General features: G+C 45.9%; 1 protein-coding gene across 2 annotated transcripts in view; it reads left to right on the top strand.

Annotated features, from left to right (window-relative positions):
• Positions 1 to 17,132, top strand: part of LOC107380947 (transmembrane protein 151B) — a 38,404-nt gene extending 21,272 nt beyond the window's left edge. The window contains exons 2-6 of one of the 2 annotated variants that reach the window (XM_015952371.3): positions 6,351 to 6,686; positions 7,473 to 7,607; positions 10,031 to 10,170; positions 10,271 to 10,310; positions 10,448 to 17,132. In XM_015952371.3, the coding sequence (XP_015807857.3) occupies positions 6,351 to 6,686; positions 7,473 to 7,607; positions 10,031 to 10,170; positions 10,271 to 10,310; positions 10,448 to 11,671 (1,875 nt within the window). In that variant the 3' untranslated portion in view covers positions 11,672 to 17,132. Of the gene's footprint in view, positions 1 to 6,347; positions 6,687 to 7,472; positions 7,608 to 10,030; positions 10,171 to 10,270; positions 10,311 to 10,447 lie in introns of both variants that reach the window. The other variant, XM_015952372.3, reaches the window with a different exon arrangement.
• The last annotated feature ends 3,580 nt before the right edge of the window (positions 17,133 to 20,712 follow it).

The raw sequence follows: 20,712 nt of genomic DNA, 5'->3' as shown, positions 1-20,712 counted from the left end.
CTCTCTCTCTCTCTCTCTGGAAGCCCCACTCTAAGGGAGTTTGCAGTGTATTAGTGAGTCATATATTGTACAACCACAGTCATAAAGTTTTCAATCAGTAGTTTTATTTCAGTATGTATTTTTCCAGTATCACAAAAAATGTAATTTTCTATGGTTAAAACCATCTAGCTTATGTGCACTTTTTAAAACACTGCCCAGCAAACATTCGGACGTTTAATGACAGTTGAACGGTCACAACTGTAAAATACCTGAAATTAAGAAAAATTAACATGACATCTACTGCATTTTCCTTGCCCGGCCTCGAACCCGGATCCTCCGGGGCGAGAGTCACCCGCTCTCCCAACTGAGCTATGCCAGCAACTGCTTGAATAGCAGACTTTTTTGTATAGATAGGTAGAGGGTAAAGTGCGGGGTGAACTAACCAATCAGAGGACAGAGAAGATCTGCCACAGGCCACGCCTCCAGAGTGCCAAAACCCTTACAGCCGAGCGAGCAGGAGTCAGAAACCGAGCGCGCAGAGAGGCTGCCGAGCGCGCACAGAGGCTGCCGCGCGCGCACGTTTTCCTCTGCCGTGTGCTCGTTGACAACGCGCGCACGCAGGTTTGTCACTTGTGCACATCCTTGTGCGCTCACAGACACAGTTTGCTCCCTCTCAGTGCACAAATGACCTCTCGCCATGTATATTTGCGCTCGCGAGTCCCGTTCACACGCGCGCTGTGGACCCAATGCGCGTGCACGGGTTGTGGCACGCTTTAAACGCCATAGTTTAGCGACACCACATAACGGCGGGTCCTCTTTCTCCAAGAGAATTGGCACGGTAAGTGCAAATAGGAACAATTTGACTCCTGTCTTGGGGCTGAATTTTTTGCCTGCCTCACTGCTGCAGAGTCCTGATGAAATGGTTAGACCAAACCCTTACAGCGGCTGTTTTTGTTCAGAATATTCTCACTACTCGTACCATTTATCTGGAAAAAAGTACAATGAAAAGTACTTGAGATATTAGAAGGGTGCACGAAAAAGGGATTTTTGTCAGAGTCATTCTCTGGGGTGAGGTATATTTTAATATCTCATCCCATGTTTTTTTTTCCATACTTGTCATTCATGAAGTTCCTGGATGTCTCACGCTCTCCTTAACCCTCCTCACTCAGAGCCCGACACTTTTAGCCCGATCGATCCACTTAGAGACAGACCTAGAGAGGAAGTGAGAGGAGAGGAAGGGTGAGGAGAGGCACATGGGTGGAACATTTCAGAGAAGAATAAATAGACTACATGAGAACAAAGAAGCCTGCTGACAGGAGAAACATCATCCCACCAGTAGTCTTAAAATCTATTTATGGACTCCAGATTAGAAGATTTTTAGTTGCAAACACAGACAGGGTCCTTCTATCTGCAGCATGCTGCTTGTCCTTGACGCACAGTTGGACCACACACACACACACACACACACACACACACACACACACACACACACACACAGGTTTTGTGTAAGTGCAACCAGTCCAATTTCCCAGCAAATATCATATTGTGGCTCCACTGTGCTGGACAGGGAGGAAGATGAGTGCACGGGAGAGGAAGAAGGAGCGATAATGAGTGAGAGGGGCTTGTGTGTGGTGGTTAAATGGAGAGAGGGATGTGCTGACAGGACTGGCAGACTTGACTGAGAGGAGAGAAGGACACTGGTGTCATCCCATCTGTTTGCATTCCCGATACCTTTTTCTCGTCTGCTTTGCTGCTCTTTTGCTTCGTGACATTCGGCTCAAAGCAAGTAAACCTCCATCATGTATGAAGCAGACCACATACACACATCTTTCATTTGATTGAAAATAAAACACACACAAAAGCTCTTTGTTGTTCTTGGCACGAGCTACATCCCTCCCTTATCTACGCACACACACAAGTTGCATCAGCATCGTTGTGATGCCGACGCAGTTGGCTGGAGAACGGTCTAGAAGAATCATTCTCATCTAAATTATTCACGTTTTCTCCGCTGGCTGCATTACAACGCTGCAAACGTGCACAGTGACCTGCGTGTGATTGGAGAGAGGAGGGCCACATTAGACCAGCTATGTTTGTGCATCTGAAGTGTGTTTGAGTGCACTGTAATTTGTTCACAGTGGAAGTGAAGTTGTATGTGCACTTAGAGAGCAGCATAAACAGTGTGAGTCTAATGCACTGCACTTATCTGAAGATGGGTATGCCGGGTGGTGGCGTAATGCGTTCCTTTGGTTGAGACCCCAGCGTTAGCTCTCTGGTGGAAATCTGACACAGTTTACCAAACAGGAAGGTTATTAATACTTTACCAGAGGCGTCTCGAGCAACACTAAATCTGTTATCCACAAAATCAGTGATCTCATGGGTTTATAAAGTTAAAAAGTTAAAGTCCCATTAGTTGTCACACACACAGGTGTGTGTGCGAAATTTAATCTCTGCATTTGACCCATCCCCTGGGGGAGCGGTGAGCTGCAGACACAGCCGCGCTCGGGAACCATTTGGTGGTTTAACCCCCCAATCCAACCCCTTAATGCTGAGTGTCAAGCAGGGAGGCATTGGTCCCATTTTTTCTAAGTCTTTGGTATGACCCGACCAGGAATCGAACCCTGATCTCCCAGTCTCAGGGCGGACACTCTACCACTAGGCCACTGAGAAGGTGGATTATAGTCATGTATGTGATAAAAACATTTGGACCAATAAACATCTTTTATTTATATACGCTTTTTGGGATGTCCCATTCCAATATCAATATCAGAAGTAACAGCGTATCAGATTATATCAGACGACATCAAAATTCTTCGATATAAGTAGTTCGTTAAGGTTCACATTTTTGCAACCAGTGGTTTTTCATACTTAATGTTATGGGCTCTTGTTCTCAGATTGAGTAATAGGCAGCCTAAGTCTCCTCCCTTTCCGGTTGGCTCGTGGGTCCCTGGAAGAACGAAAAAATTAATTAAGACGGAGAACGCAAGCTTGTGATTGGTCAGGGCATCGCTGTCGTCTACGCCGCCACCCTTGCGCCCTCAAAAACATAAAGAGAGCCGAGGATAACTAGCGGCAGACACGGAGAAGCTTGAAGAATACCTCGCGCAAAAACTCTAAAAATATGAACGTTTAATTCCCCGTGACTGGAGGAGTGAAAAGATGCGCAGCAAGCATTTTATTTGTGGACGGAAATGAGCGCATGAAGAGGTGGAGTAGGATGAGAGACAAATTTGTCTGTGTTAAAAAGTCTCTTATATACAAAACCCCCAATATAAACACACTATCTTGGACCGATACATGACAGGATACCACGGAACAGCGTCACGCCCTCTGTTGTCCTGGCGGGAAATCCCTTTGCTACACTCTCCAGGAGACGGAGAAGTATGAGAGCAAAACGCTTCCGTCAATCCGTGCGTGTCTCTCCCTTGCGGAGCTGACGGAGAAGCATGAATCAGGCTTTATGCTCCCTATATCACTTGATCAAGCCTTTCAGACATTCCACACTGCGAAATAAGTAAAAGAATGACTTGTGCTGATATTGTAGCGGATTTAGGGTTGTCACGGTAACCGGTGTAGCGGTAAACCCCGGTAAAAAAGTTGACAATAATAATAACCGTCTTGTTTAAAAAAAACTATATTATCTTGGTGGATTACCGTGGCTGCGGTGTAGGCGCGGTGACCCTTACCAGCCACCGTATCATCTGCTGAAGTTGCCGGCGGCACATGCGCACTTTGTTGTTTACAACCAAAACTTTCTTGAAGCTAAAGCTGAAATAATGGCCAAAGGAGGAGACGGCAGCGCTCAGGACATTTATTATCCCTCAAAGAAGACAAAGTGGGAAGTACGGGCATCTTTTGGATATCTGAAGAATGCCGAGGGACAGCTGATAGAAGACGGCTATCCTGTTTGCAGCACGTGCAGAAAAAGTGTCTGTGAAAGGCAGCAACGCTTCAAATCTCATGACACATCTGCGTGACCATCACCCACATCTCTACAGTCAACGCAAGGCAAGCTAACGTTAGCATTTTAGCTAAAATGCGTGATCCGAGGATTTGGGTTGAGGGAGAATGCAACGAGTCGCTATATAAAGCAGCCGCAGCGCCGCTACCTGCATATAAACCGTGTCGCGGACACCGCCATGTTGAAATGACGCTATGCATTACGGGGCTCCCAGGGGCAGATAAGAGTTGGTCTCTCTCCGAGAATAATTATGAATTTAACAACGATTACTGCCTGATGACATTTTCCCACATCTGCAAAGCTCACTGGAAGGACACAAACCGAGGACGATATTTTCCTGATATAGGGTTTATTACTCAAGTAAGGGTAAAAAAGTATCTGATTAGAAGGCTACTTGAGTACTGAGTATCATCTGATCTAATATTTTTTTAAATGATGACATCAAACAGACAAAGAATAAGAAGTTATGGGCAAATATTGGTATTTTAAAGACTAAAGGGGAAAAATGTAAACAAATAAACAACATAATTACAAAATAACACTTTTTAGGCAAAATTTAGACACAAACTAGGACAATATTTTCCTGATATACAGGGTTTATTTAGTTTCCTGAAAATTTAACATGTTTAAAAAAAATACCGCGATAATACCGAAAACCGTGATCATTTTGGTCACAATAACCGTGAGGTTAAATTTTCACACCGTGACAACACTAAGCGGATTAATATCGGTATCGGTCAATACCAAAGCTGCGATGTCAGTATCGTATCGGAAGTGAAAAGGTTGTATCTGGACGTCCCTAGTAGACTTTAAAAAAATTCATTAAAGTATAAAGACGATCAAATTGAACGTACGACGTAATTATGATCAAACAGCTACCACAATCTTCATTCTTTTGTTGGAATTTAGTCACAAAGTAACTTAATGTCATAATTTACCATAATTTTATTCCCAATCCTTCACAGAGTACTTGAGATTAGTTTCTAGAATTGGTCTAGCAATGTTTTTAAAACTCGGATGCCAGACCCTGTGACTCTGAGAACCGTCAGATATTTTGAAACATCTTTTTAAAACTCCAAACTCCAGATGTGCTGGTCAAAGTAGATTTCCATCCCAAAAAGCTTTACTTGAAATCAGACGTCGAGCAGAGCCATCAGCTCAGAAGTGGCAGATGAGACCAGGTAAAAGTCGTCTACTGTCAGAGGAAGAATGATCAGAAGTGGTCCTCGTGGAAGCCCTACATGCAAAAACACACTCACAATGAGCTATACACAAAAACATTAGACTTGAAATGTACGGGTGTGGAGAAAAGAACAGTTTGTCAATAAGCCCAGATAGGAGCACAATAATGAGTCTGCAGGAGAAAATCACACAGGTTTGGGGTTTCATTTTCACAAATGAAGTTGGAGATTTAGTCAGGATTATTGGTGATTGATATGAGCAGCTACTGATCTGTCATGCAAAACTTCCAGGGGTGCATCTGGCTTTAAATTGACTCCAGATCTACAGTCATTGATTTTATTAGTATGGTCCTCACAGAGCCCTGGTTATGGGCTCGACACACGGGAGGCGGCATCGCCTCTCCTCCATTCATTTTCATTGAGACATGCGCGACAAAGCGATAATCGCGGGTCTCCCTCCTACTAAGCGAAACGCGAAAAACGTGCGTGTGAAATTTTGCGCTCGTGCACGTGTCGTGCACAGGCGACCCAGCGACGCGATCCCAGAAAGTTGAAACATTTTCAACTTTTCATCGCTGTCGCTCGGACGAGGACCAATCAACGGAGGTTTCATTCACTGACCAATGAGCGGACAGGATGCTCCGTGCACCTCCGAGCAAACATGGAGGAGAAGTTGATTATTATTATGTTTTATAGTAAAATCAGAAGTAAGATTTCACATAACTCTAGCAGCAACTTGTGAAACATCATATCTACCGCTTTATTAACTCTGAACCGCTTAAATAACCTTAATTCCCTCCAACCTGACACAGCCAAGCAAAACAACGGAAGTTTCGATTTCACCATGGAACAGAACGCGTAGACGGCTTTGCCGCTGCCGCGGGTCGCCTCCCGTGTGTCGAGCCCATCACAGAGCCCAGGTTACAGAGCACTGGTCTTAATGTCATGAAAAGAAAACGGCTGGCCTATCATGACGAAAGAGTTTAGAGTTGTGGACATTTTCTTATTTCATGATCGTTTTTGTACGTTAAATAATCCATCAGATTATAAACTTTATAATATCAAGTGATTAACATGGAAAAATGACCTTGAGATCAGGGTGTTGGCACCATCTTAACATTTGTTCCGTGTGTGTGTGTGTGTGTGTGTGTGTGTGTCTGTGTGTGTGTGTGTGTGTGTGTGTGTGTGTGTGTGTGTGTGTGTGTGTGTGTGTGTGTGTGTGTGGACAGCAGAGGCCAGTGCAGCAGTCTCTGGCCTCCTCTCTGTGCCGAGAGTCCCACTGGAAGTGCCTTCTCCTGACCCTCCTCATGTATGGCTGTTTTGCCACCCTGGCCTGGTGTGCCCTCTGTCGCGTGCCTGTCCTCGGGTCCTCGTCCGTGCCGCTCGGTGCTGACGACGACGCCACGTCAGCAGCCTACTACAACGACATCCTGCACCTGGAGAGCCCGTGCTCCAGCGGTTACGTCTACATCCCCCTGGCTTTCCTGGCGATGCTGTATGTGGTGTACCTGGTTGAGTGCTGGCACTGCTTCTCCAAGACGGCCATGTTGGCTCATGCTGAATTCCAGGTATGTGATGAAACTAGATGGTGAGAAAAGTACATCTAGTCTACAAGTGGAGACAGAAGAAATCCCCCATGTTGTACTAAAGTTTTAGTTTCGAAGGAAAGGTTGTGATCTTCAGACATTTCTACAACACCAGGAGGAAGTGATTGCCCAATCTTGTAGAAATGACGTGTCCAAGATAGTTTTGGGCTCTGGCCTGTTCTCACACATTCTAGAATACTATTGCCTATTCAGAAGCTGTTTATCTGCTTCTACCAGCAGACAGATGTATTAGGGGTTGTGTGGCACTAGTTTTACTGCAGTCATGTGATAAGAACCTCGTTGTTCACACTGTGGCTGCCTAAAGACAAATATGTCATTTTAAACCTGAACGTACACTTAAAACGAGAGATTTCCTAAGCTGAGGTGGTAAAAGTCCACCGTAACTCGTTAAATATCTTATTTTGTTTGGTAGGCTGGTGTGTAGAATACACACACTACAGTTTTAAACCTCTGGATTCACAGCTTTCATCATTTCTCAAGCAAACTACCAACAGAGCTGGAAGAGGAGTTACTGAGTGAGATTGTGCAGCATAAATCAAATCACATCTATAATGTTGGACAATCAGATTCTTCAGTGAACTCATCACCTTTTTATAGCCAGTTTAAACGTAGTTGTAAACATCAGATGCCTTGTTTTATCCAGCAAAGGCTTTTGTGATGAAATAAAGGCTTCTGTTTTTTTTCTTGTTCATATGTTGACCGATGTCCATTTTCAACATCATAAATGAGCCGTTCATCCTTTGACAGGAAGTGTACGAGCGCGTGCAGCGGCTCCAGCAGGCCACGCCCTGTATTTGGTGGAAGGCCATCAGTTATCACTATGTGAGGAGAACCAGACAAGTGACCAGATACCGCAATGGAGATGCATACACAACCACACAGGTGAGGGGGGAGGGGCTTGTGTCAAAGGTCCTTTTCTGAGTTAGTTTTGTTCAGGTAATCACATTTCTGATTTAAATATTAATTTCAACCTCAGATGATCTCAGAAGCATTATAATCAATACGATTCAAATGCTCAAATTATTGTGTCACACGCTTTCTTTATTTTCACAGTTATTAAATTTGATTCAGCTTGTTGATTAATTTTCATAAATCAATGAATCGTAAATCCATCGTCAAGTGTACAGGGAGCGCTTTAAGGTCAGCGGAAGTAAAGATGGCAGAACAAGGGCAAAACACTCTGGAGTACATGTTAGGGTTTAGATTATTCACCACAAAAAATCAGATTAGAGGCTTCATTAAACTCTAAAGCTGTATATTCTGTGAACACAGTCAGTCTTTACAGTGTGACCAGCTGAAGTAGCGTTATCAATCCCTGGAGTAGGCTGAAGATTCAAACATGGAGTTCTCTACTTAAAAAGTATTTATGAACAGATTCTGCTTCAAGACGAAATAAGTCAGTTTTATCAACTTGCACACATTTCTAAATAAAGGAGTCAGAAGTTGTCGGATCTTACTTGCTTTCAAACTGAATAAATATTTCCACATGAACAGATTGGAAGTTTTGGATTATTTAAAGACAAGCTGCTGTACTCAGCCAGGTCGAACAAGGAGTTTCAGGTACTTTTCTCGTGTAGCTCTCCTATCCGTCTAGACTAATGTTCAGAAGAATGTTTTCAAGAAATAAATAAGTGAACTGATCAGCCCCGACATCCCAACATGTACCTGCACACGGAATTGCACGGATCTGACAGCTAAGGCGGGAGAGAGCTGCTTTTGATTGGTGATATTGGAACAGCAGGTGTAGATAATATCTAAGTACTCTAAATTGATGGATTATTCAATAAAGTACTTGATTAATAAAATATTCAGTAACTGCAGCCCTCATTGCACCACAGAATACACCGACCACCATTGTCTTCAGCTACCAAAACCCACATTTTTATACACATCGACTTCCTGTTTGGACAGGTTCCAAAGCACCTCTTCGCTGCTTTTAAAGCAGCATCGTTAAAGAGGAAAACAAAGTTTGATTGTTTGTACGTTTGTACTATGGCTGGGCGATACGGAGAGAATCCCCATCACAATATGAATTTTCATATGGATCGATGTAAAACAAGTCACTAGTCTGTAAATCTTAACGCTTCCTGGTCATTTAAATTGAGATTTGAAGATATCAGAAGGATCATTTTATTATATTGATTTATTTTCAAAAGCTGAATGTCTCATCAGACGTTAGATAATTGTTTTGGATAAATAAAAAGTATGTTATATTAAACTAAAATATTCAAGCATTAGAGGAGAACAGAACTCAAATTATTAGTGATGTGTTGTTCACGAACGAGCTGCGCAGTGGCGCAGTGTTAGAGCTGTTGCCTTGCAGCGAGATGGTCCTGGGTTCGCTTCCCGGCCTGGGATCTTTCTGCATGGAGGTTGCGTGTTCTCCCTGTGCATGCGTGGGTTCTCTCCGGGTTCTCCGGCTTCCTCCCACAGTCCAAATTGTCCTTAGGTGTGTGTGTGTGTGTGTGTGTGTGTGTTGCCCTGCGATGGACTGGCTCTCTGTCCAGGGTGTACCCCGCCTGATTGCCCATTGACCGCTGGAGATAGGTACCAGCCCCCCCCCCACGACCCTGCGTGGACAAGCGGGTTCAGAAAATGGATGGATGGACGTTCACGAACGAATCGAATCTTTTGAACGGCTCTTCCAAATGAACGAGTCCTTGTAGAGAACCGTTCATTTTGTCTTCCAGTGATGCCCCCTCCTTTCACGGACATCGGGAGAATGCTAACCCCCCCCCCCCCCCCCCCCCCACACACACACACACACACACACACACACACAGACATCGCGTGCCACATGCATTATTCGTAAAGTAAATCTTTTCATGATTCCAGACGTGAGCAACTTTAACGTTTTACATCCTGCTTCGCCCGCTGGTGGAGCTGGTTTATGAGCCCGAACAGATCAGTGGCTTCCCCTGACTTTGTCACAACCTGCATTCACCACGTTAGCTTTGCAGCTATGATGCTAGCCAAACTACATCCACAGGGCCGAACTGTTTGGTCCTTTATTGTCAACGATGTCATTTGCTGTGTCCTCCGTCTCTTTTTTTCTGTTTGGGGTTCTTGTTTTTTCTGTTTTCCACCAGCCATGTAACCTGTTACCTGCAGCAAGCTAAAGCTATGCTAACATTAACCGTTAGCAGCGCTACTGAGCTGCATGGCTCTATTTCTAAGCTCTACCGACCCATTGTCAGATATCCGTCAAGGAAAAGTTATTTCTAAATACATATTGCCATCGTTTTACCGCCCAGCTCTAATTTGTACTAACGGCTGTGTTTTTTCTCCGAACCCTCCCTCCTCAGGTCTACCATGAGCGGGTGAACACTCACGCCTCCAGTTCAGAGTTCGACTACGCTCGCTACGGCGTCAAAGATGTGTCCAAACAGCTGCTGGAGCTGGAGCGGCACCCTGCTGTTCGCCTCCGTTTCACAAAGTGTTTCAGGTGCAGAACGTAACCGCGTCTCAGTCGGAGCCGGCGTTAGGTGTAGTTGGGTTCTAAAGGTGTTTGCTTCTTCTTGTTTTTACATTTTTGTGTGTCTTAGCTTCTCTAGTGCTCGTGCCGAAGCTGCCTACCTCACCCAGGTAAGAGAAGAATGCTGTCTCCGCATGTTTAGCTCAGTGATGAAGAACCCGTGGAATTCCCTCACCTGTACTGTTCATCAGGTAGCTCAGAACAATGCTAACATGGTGTGTTGTGTTTCTTGCTCTGTGGCGGTAAGCGAGCTCGCTTCTTCGGGGAAAATGAGGGACTTGATGACTACATGGAAGCCAGGGAGGGAATGCACCTGAAGAACGTGGATTTCCGTGAGCACATCCTGGCGTTCCCAGATCCCGCTCACCAGCCGTGGTTTTCCAGGCACAAGGTGTTTTGGCTGGCCTCCGCTTTCCTGCTGTCGTGGCCGCTGCGGGTGGTGTCGGAGTATCGCATGGCGTATGTCCACTACCACGTCGAGAAGCTGTTCGGGGAGGATGAGGACCCGGTCGGAGGAGGCGTTGGAGGAGCGGTACAAGTTGGAGGAGGAAGAGGGGATGGGGTCGAAGGAGGGACTGAGAATGGAATCCATCCGGGAGGGATTGGGATTGGATTTGGACTGAATGGGACGAGCTACAGGGCCATCTCTCGGGTCAACACAGTGGACATGACGGAACTAGAGTGGCACATCCGTTGTAACCAACAAATGGTCCCGAGCTACTCCGAGGCCATCCTTATGGACATGGACTCAAGCGGAGGGACGAATCCCACGGTCTCTACGCCCCTCTCTGGACCTCCAGGTGTCACTCCAACTCAGACCAACCACCCGCCTCCCCTGACTCTGCCTGTGGTCTTCAACTCTGCTTACCTCCTGCAGAGCTGCCCCAGATGTAGGAGGACCACATCAAGTGCCAGTCTTCCCTCCAGGTTGAGGGCCCCGATGGGAACCACGGCCCTCCTGAATGCTACTGTGGCAGGGATCCGAGCAGCGGGGCCGGGAAGCGGCGGGATAGGAGGGAGACTGGTGCTCAGTCGGAGTGGATTCTCCCTCGGCAGACTCGGAGGTGTGCGCCAGAACAGCTTGTTTCATTCAAGAAGCATGGGGGGAGGACTGGGAGGCAGCAGAGAGGAGGGCGGTGGGAGTGGAGGGGGAGGAAGCAGCGGAGGAGGGGGAGGGAGCAGCGGAGGGGGAGGGAGCGGGGGATTCTTGGGGTTAGGCTCGAGGCAGAACAACGAAGAAACTCGAGGGGTGCTCGAAGGAGATGACGAGGAGGAAGAGGAGGAGGTGAGGAGGAGGGAAAGCAGGGGAGGGGAGAGGGATGAGGAAGCAGAGCAGGAAAGTGGAGGAGGAGGTGGAGGAGAGGTGAGAGAGGGTGAGAGGGATCGACCGCCCTCCTACCAGGATGCGTTCTTCTTCCCTGTCCTCATCATCCATGGTGAGGAGAGCTGCCACGCGGGTGACGACATGTGAAAGAGAGGGAGACAAACTCATCAGGAGTCTACTCGGGGGGGGGGGGGGGTCAAAGCTGTGATGGACGGCAGCAGGGAGAAAAGATGGGAGGATAAATGGAGGAGACATGGATAACAATGGAGGAGATTTAAATGCATCCGGATGTCGGCAAACCCACAAGTTCAGCGGGAGCCGCTGGAGCGTTCAGTCACTCGAGTCCAAGTCAGAGGAGGAGCGTGTGTTTCCACATATGTCTATGCAGGAGGAGTCGGAGTGGGGGAGCCAACTAGTCCAAACATGGCAGCTTCAGAGCAGCAGAGAGGATTTTAAAACAAAACGTAGACTTTAAATAACCCTAACCCACGTGAAATCACAAAAACGAGCCTGGGGAAGTTCCCAAAGAGAAACGTCCTCATTTTCCAGTCCACAGACAATCTAAACCTCAGAGAGGTGGGTTTGATGCCGAGCTACACCGATAGGCCCATCACAGCGAGCCAGACGAGCACGGGAGGAGAAACATCGATTTTCCTCCTCGGCTCCTCTCGTCACGCTGTCTAACGTCTTGCTTCTCCATTAGCTTCCCGACCACTTTATCCATTACCGTTATGGAGGTGATCCGGATAAAACGCCTTCCCCCTCCGTAGACGTCGTCCTTTCATCACCCGAGTCACAACCACATCTGTTGCTTTTCTCTCAAATTGGACCGATCTGCAGATTTAGCTGTTAAATGACCTCCTTTGGGGTTAATTCCAAGTATGCCATGCTGTAGTTCTTTTTTAAAACGCAGAGCAGTTCTGTTTACCTGTTGTCCCGCTACGTTGCGTTTGCGGCGGCAACAGGTAAACAGAACTGCTCTGCGTTTTAAAAAACTAATGCATTGAATTAGAGAAACGACACAGCAAGAACACACCTAAGAAATTCCAGGTATGGTTGTGTGATGAGTCCTCACGCCACCTGTGATGTAATTTTTTTTGGGGGGACAGGGGGGGCCATGTCCCCCCCACTTTTTCCAAAGTCAAGTTTTGACCCCTGCACTTTTTACCATCCAAAAACAACATTACGCTATATTAAAGTGACACCGGTTGAGCTCTAGGACCAAGCAGAAAACAACCGTTTGTGTTGAAGCCTGTTTCCCATTAGAACATACTGTAAAGATCCACCCCCCTGCCCCCCCACCGCCCATGTCCCCCCCACTTCTAAAGTGAAAATTACGTCCATGGGTTCAGGTTTCAATCGTAGATGAAACTATTCTCATCAAATTCAATTGAAGTCGTGGAGGATGGCTGCTTATACTGAGCCAGGATTCTCTGGAGGTTTCTTCCTGTTAAAAGGGAGTTTTCCTCTCCACTGTCGCTTCATGCTTGCTTGGTATGAGGATTGCTGTATAGTCACTGACACTAGTCAGTGACTTGATGCAATTTGCTGGGTTCCTTATATAGGAAACATTATTTCTGATTGGCTTAATGAACTGACCTGAATTGGAATTTTTATTATGTGACGTGCCTTGAGACGACTCTTGTCGTGATTTGGCGCTTTATAAATAAACTTGAATTGAATTGAATTGTAGCGCTGGGTTTTAATTGAAAGTCATTCTGATGCAGAGAGGAGGCCACAAACAGCAATAAAGGATCATTTATAGCCTTTTGCCCAATGCTAAGCCTGCACAGTGGAAAAAAACATACGTGCATAATTGATTTTAGCGTCATATTTATCCCAAACATGTTTAGGCATGAAATCCCGACCTCTTTTTCCCATTTATGTCCAACTTATTGGACCGCATGTGAAGTAACCCTGGAGCAGTCGGGCTCGGCTGGCATGCTGGCGGGTTTAAAAAACAACAAGAATCATTTAAAGAGACTAATAATGATAATATAATAAAAGAGCCAACCCGGATGACTCTCAGCCCCCTGAAAGAATGGCTCCAGTCGGGTGGTGCCAAGCTCCTACCGCCTGGTTACGGCGAGTCATCGATCAAAAATGCTCTCTGGAACATCGCCTCCACGCGCAGAACTCTGCTGGCATAGAAATGCATGGAAAAACGCTGATGGTGATGTAGCAGGTCGGAGCTAAACGCGCCGCTGAGCGGAAGCGATCCACGAGGATCCAACACAATGATAATAATGTAGACGGAGGCTCAGACGGGAATCCCCAGGGATTCAAAGGCGTGTCCTAGTTTCTGGGTTAGAAGAACCCCGGCCCGCTCGAGCATCCGCGTTTGGATTTACTTTACTAAGCACACAGAACCTGCTAGAGTAGCATTAGCTAGAGGAGCGTTCCCTCCCGTCCCAGACGCTTCTCTGATGCTCCACTTCTGCTTTTACACAGTTACTAAAAAGCACATAAAAAAAGAAATAAAGCAGGAAAGTTTAAGGAAAAAAGTCTCGGCTGGAGCAGAAAGCAGGGGAGGGTGTTCTAGAAAAGTGGAGCGACTGCCGGCCTGATTTAACGAGGAGGACACAAACTGACACACATTCGCTCTCCCTGAAACTGGTTCACGGAGCTCCTGTGGCTTTGTGGGGACACCAAACCCCAGAAAACAAGGAGGGACAAGGACCCCGAAGAACCCAGAATGTGAGACGCCAGGACGCGTCTCCTGTGTGCTCCTGACTGTCCGTGAGTGTAAAGGAGCACTCGGCTGTCTGCACAGCGGCTCGCGTGTTTTTGATCGTCACACTAATGTAACCTGCTGCACAGCTTTCTTTACCGGAACGCTCGCTTCCATCTGTACATTTGCTGCTTTTGTATCATTTTCATAACGGAGTGATTGTCAAACACAAATGCCTTTGTAAGATTTATAAATTACGTTTCAGGATAAGTGTAGCGCTCACATCTGCTCGGTGTTAAAGTTCTTTAATTCATGTTGAGACGAGAGTTTAACTCTGCTGACGTGTCGTTACTGGATATTTATTTATGCTGTTCTCATGTCCAAAGTGTGTTAAACACGTGTGCCAAGAGAACTCTCACTCACACACACACACACACACACACACACACACACACACACACACACACACACACACACACACACACACACACACAATGTCTTACACACACACACACACACACACACACACACGCACGATGTCTTACACAAACACACACACAATGTTTTACACACACACACACACACACACACACACACACGCACGCACGATGTCTTACACACACATACACACACACACACACAATGTTTTACACACACACACACACGCACGATGTCTTACACACACACACACACACACACAATGTTTTACACACACACACACACACACACACGCACGCACGATGTCTTACACACACACACACACACAATGTTTTACACACACACACACACACACGCGCGCGCGCGCACGCACACACACACGCACGATGTCTTACACAAACACACACACACAATGTCTTACACACACACAGGCACACACACACACACGCACGATGTCTTACACACACACACACACACAATGTCTTACACACACACACACATAATGTTTTACACACACACACACACACACACACACACAATGTCTTACACACACACACACGCACACAATGTTTTACACACACACACACACACACACACACACAATGTCTCACACACACACACAATGTTTTACACACACACACGCGTGCGCGCGCGCGCACACACACACGCACGATGTCTTACACACACATACACACACAATGTCTTACACACACACACAGGCACACACACACACACACACAGACATGATGTCTTACACACACACACACACACACACACACACACGATGTCTTACACACACACACAGACACACACACACACACACAATCATTCCTGCATGTTAAACCACAGCAGTAAAGTAGCCAATATAACAACTTATTTTAGAATCAAATTAATCCCAGAGCTGTGATAAATCACCTCACACACACACGCTGCTCAGCTTAAACACACACACACACTGTCTCAGCTTAAACACACACACACACTGTCTCAGCTTAAACACACACACACGCTGCTCAGCTTAAACACACACACACACTGTCTCAGCTTAAACACACACACACACTGTCTCAGCTTAAACACACACACACGCTGCTCAGCTTAAACACACACACTGTCTCAGCTTAAACACACACACACACTGTCTCAGCTTAAACACACACACACACTGTCTCAGCTTAAACACACACACACACTGTCTCAGCTTAAACACACACACACACTGTCTCAGCTTAAACACACACACAAAAAGCATTCAGTTGTCCTGCTAAGTTGCCTTTTCTATTCCATGTTGCCAACCTTTTTTTGCTCAGGATATCAGTTAATGCTGCGTTCCTGTCACCACAAGTCTTCATTCACTGGTGCAAATAAAAAAAAGTACAGGTTACAGGGAAATGTCAGCGCGCACACACACACTTATATAGATGTTAACAGATGATATAAACTAGCCCACACAATGTGCAATACTTGTGCTGTGAAACAGAATATTTATGGATTTATTCAGAGGACGTGCCTGGTTCGGTTGTAAAACCTGTGTGTATCTGACTGTTGGAGGTGCAGTTTGTGTGTGAAACAAGAAAATGTTCAATTAAATATGGAAAATTGAGATTGTGTCCACTAGATGGCAGCAGAGAAGCACAGAAAAGCTGTATTCTGGTCGAACCTTACACACACTCTTCTGTCACATTTAAACGTTTCAGACCAGTAAACACATCAGACAACGATAACAGGAGTAAACACAAAGCTTAGTTCTCAGATGGTAGTTTGATTCATTTCGGGGGGAAATATCGAGCCTAACCTGCCTGGCTCTATTTTAAAAAGTAACGGACCCCTTTGTGAAAACTGGGTCTCTCTTACTGGTATGGAGGAACTGTGTCCCACTCTACTTTACAGAGTAATTGTTAATTCAACCACTTTGGAGGGTTTTCCAGCATGACCAGTGGGCCGTTACGCACCCGTAAGCAGTACTGGCACTTTTACCAGGGCTTATTTTGAGTGCACGGTGTGCACCAGTAGTTTTTACGACCACTCCAGGTTAAACCCCCCTCCCATTACTCTGATTAACCCAGGTCGGACTGAGGGTCTCCGGCGTGTACGTACATTTGTTTCCTGATTATAATGATTTAAGTAACAGGAAAGTAAAACCAGAGGATGTCTGTAATGCTGGGTCTAGAGCTTTAGTCAGGCAGAACCAGACGTGTTTAACTCACATAACTAATAAATGTGATCAGAAGGACAACACTGACCAAAGTGTGAAGGTGTTGACGTCAGCCTTCTCAGCCTTTCACTGATCTTTAGATCTTCTTGTACCCCTTGACTCGCTGTGTCTCTTGTGTCCCCGCTTGTGGCTGGACTTGTAAATGTTGCTGAGCAGCTTCCTGAACTTCTAGTCGACGACAGCTTCGAGATAATAAAGACCGTTTACATTTTGTGACTGAGCCTCCATTTCCACAGCTGTGTTCTTCTAATAGGCACAAATAAACGTGATCAAGGGGAAACCAGTTTGGGTCTTGATCTGAGTTTTCTCGACTTTTCCTACATCATAGCCAAGTCATGTAAAACTTTAAAATTATGACCAATGATGGAAGCCAATCCCAATAAAAAAGATTACATGGACTATTATTACATACTAATGATGTAAGTTCACTAAAATATCACAATATGTTATGATGGTACATGCCTTGGCCTGTATTTGCATAGCGTCTTCTAGGGTTTTACAACTCTCCAAGGAGCTTCAAAAGACACACACTTACACACGGTGATGATGAGCTACAATGTAGCCACAGCTGCCCTGGGGCGCACTGACAGAAACGAGGCTGCCGATCACCGATGCCACCCGTCCCTTCGACTACTACCAGCAGGCAAGGTGGGTTATGTGTCTTCATGGATGTAGTTTTGACTCTAGAAGTGGGTGGGTGGGGGGGATCTTTACAGTAAGTATGCAAAAAAGCCACCCTTTGCTCTGATTACTGCTTTGTACACTCTTGGCATTCTCTTGATGAGCTTTAAGAGGTAGTCACCTGAAATGGTTTTCCAACAGTTGAAGGACTTCCTCTTATTTTAATACATATCACATCATCTCTCCTGTATTGTGACTCATATCATATCGTCTCCCCTGTATTTGAATACATATCGTATAGTCTCCCCTATATTTGAATACATATCGTATCGTCTCCCCTGTATTTGAATACATATCGTATCGTCTCCCATGTATTTGAATACATATCGTATCGTCTCCCATGTATTTGAATACATATCGTATCGTCTCCCCTGTATTTGAATACATATCGTATCGTCTCCCATGTATTTGAATACATATCGTATCGTCTCCCATGTATTTGAATACATATCGTATCGTCTCCCATGTATTTGAATACATATCGTATCGTCTCCCCTGTATTTGAATACATATCGTATCGTCTCCCATGTATTTGAATACATATTGTGTCGTCTCCCCTGTATTTTAAACATATCGTATCGTGTCCCCTGTATTTTAATACATATCGCATCGTCTCCCCTGTATTGTGACTCATATCGTATCGTCTCCCCTGTATTTGAATACATATCGTATAGTCTCCCCTGTATTTGAATACAAATCGTATCGTCTCCCCTGTATTTGAATACATATCGTATAGTCTCCCCTGTATTTGAATACAAATCGTATAGTCTCCCCTGTATTGGAATACATATCGTATCGTCTCTCCTGTATTTGAATACATCTCGTATCGTCTCCCCTGTATTTGAATACATATTGTGTCGTCTCCCCTGTATTTTAAACATATCGTATCGTGTCCCCTGCATTGTGACTCATATCGTATCGTCTCCCCTGTATTTGAATACACATTGTATCCTGTCTCCCCTGTATTTTAATACATATTTGTATCGTCTCCCCTGTATTTTGACTCATATCGTATCGTCTCTCCTGTATGTGACCCACATTGGATTGTCTCCCCTGTATTATGATATATTAACTAGATTCTTACCAAAATACAACCCTATTTTATACTTGTATATATCTCTATTTAGATTACTGACAACAGTCTTGAGAAAGCTTTTCCAAACTAAGGGACAGGAAGTGAAGTGACTTATGAAATTCTACAGAAATCAGAGTCAAATTATATTAACTACTAATGTAATTTTGCAACAACTAATCCAACACATAAAGCAGTAATCATTAGAGGATAACAACTAGCATAAATCTTGTTTGTGTTGTCAAAACCAAAATACCCTAAAAACCAGCAGACATGTTTTTAAACCCAACCCAATTAAAGATGGCCATCGCACTCAATTGACCTCAGAAAACACAAAAATGATTCCAAATCAATGTATTTTAAAGATAGTTAAGGAAAATATATGCGTACTACAACTCCTAAAAGTCACTCCTATGGGTCCAGCACGGCTCAGTATTTGAAATGACCTTACGCATGCTTTATGATACAAATATTTTCTCTTTCGTGAACGTGTATGCGTAAATCTTGATTTCCCCCCACAAAAGCCAGAAGTAGTCATTTAATCATCACTATTTTGCCGTATATGTATGGTGGTTCTGGGGTAAAATTCTGAAACATTTAAAGGTGTCGAGCACTGAAAAATCTTTTTTTACAGATTTGCTCTGATTATAATTGATCACCCTGAGTTTTCCATGCAGGCTGAACATGAAAAGAGTCTCCTACATCTATCTCCTGCTTTAGCTTCTGATAGAAAATAGGATGAAGGATGGTTCAATGCTTACTTGCTCGGCTTGGCCGGGCTGAGCAGATGGCAGAACTCCTAGAATCCAGGAAGTGAAATCTTTTTTATAAACTGTTGTTATAAATTGGGACAAATCAGAGCTTCGTCGTCGTCGTCGTCTTCCTCCGCTTATCTGGGTCGCAGGGGCAGCATCCCAACTAGGGAGCTCCAGACCGTCCTCTCCCTGGCCTTCTCCACCAGCTCCTCCGGCAGAACCCCAAGGCGTTCCCGGACCAGATTGGAGATGTAACCTCACCAACGTGTCCTGGGTCGACCCGTGGGCCTCCTGCCGGCAGGACATGCCAGAAACACCTCCCCGGGAAAGCGTCCAGGAGGCATCCTAACCAGATGCCCAAACCACCTCAACTGGCTCCTTTCAATCCGGAGGAGCAGCGGTTCTACTCCGAGTCCCTCCCGAATGTCCGAGCTCCTCACCTATCTCTAAGGCTGAGCCCGGCCACCCTACAGAGGAAACTCATTTCGGCCGCTTGTATCTGCAATCTTGTTCTTTTGGCCATTACCCAAAGCTCATGACCATAGGTGAGGATTGGGACGTAGATCGACCGGTAAATTGAAAGCCTGGCTTTCTGGCTCAGCTCCCTCTTCACCATGACAGATCGGCTCAGCGTCCGCATCACTGCAGACGCTGAACGTATCCGCCTGTCGATCTCCCGATCCCTCCTACCCTCACTCGTGAACAAGACCCCGAGATACTTAAACTCCTCCACTTGAGGTAGGACCTCTCCCCCGACCCGGAGTTGGCAAGCCACCCTTTTCCGGTCCTTGAACCGTCACCTTCTCGTGGTGGAGGAGTTTGAGTGCCCTAATGATCCTTGGAGCTATGTTGTCTGGGAAACTTTGTGCCCCTGGTAGGGTCTCCCATGACAAATTGGTCTTAGGTGAAGGGTGAGACAAAGAACGGTTCACAGGATCTTTCATGAATGTAAATTCAAAGAGTCGGAGTACCTGGCCCAGAGGGTTACCGGGGTCCCACCCTGGAGCCAGGCCTGGGGTTGGGGCCCGTGAGCGAGGGCCTGGTGGCCGGGCTTTCGCCCATGGGGCCCGGCCGGGCCCAGCCCGAACCGGATACATGGGCTCATCCAACTGTGGACCCACCACCCGCAGGAGGAACATGAAGGGTCCGGTGCAATGTGGATCGGGTGGCAGACCAAGGCGGGAGCCTTGGCGGTCCGATCCCCAGACAAGAAAACTGGTTTTTGGGACATGGAATGTCACCTCGCTGGCGAGGAAGGGGCAGGAGCTTGTGGCAGAGGTTGAGCGGTACCGGCTATATATAGTCAGACTCACCTCGACACTTAGCATTGGCTCTGGAACCCAAGTCCTTGAGAGG

The sequence above is a fragment of the Nothobranchius furzeri genome, chromosome 14 (genome assembly GCF_043380555.1).
Source record: "Nothobranchius furzeri strain GRZ-AD chromosome 14, NfurGRZ-RIMD1, whole genome shotgun sequence".
NCBI lineage: Eukaryota > Metazoa > Chordata > Actinopteri > Cyprinodontiformes > Nothobranchiidae > Nothobranchius > Nothobranchius furzeri.
The sequence above is the reverse complement of the archived record's forward strand: the minus strand, read 5'-3'. Positions and strand labels throughout refer to the sequence as shown.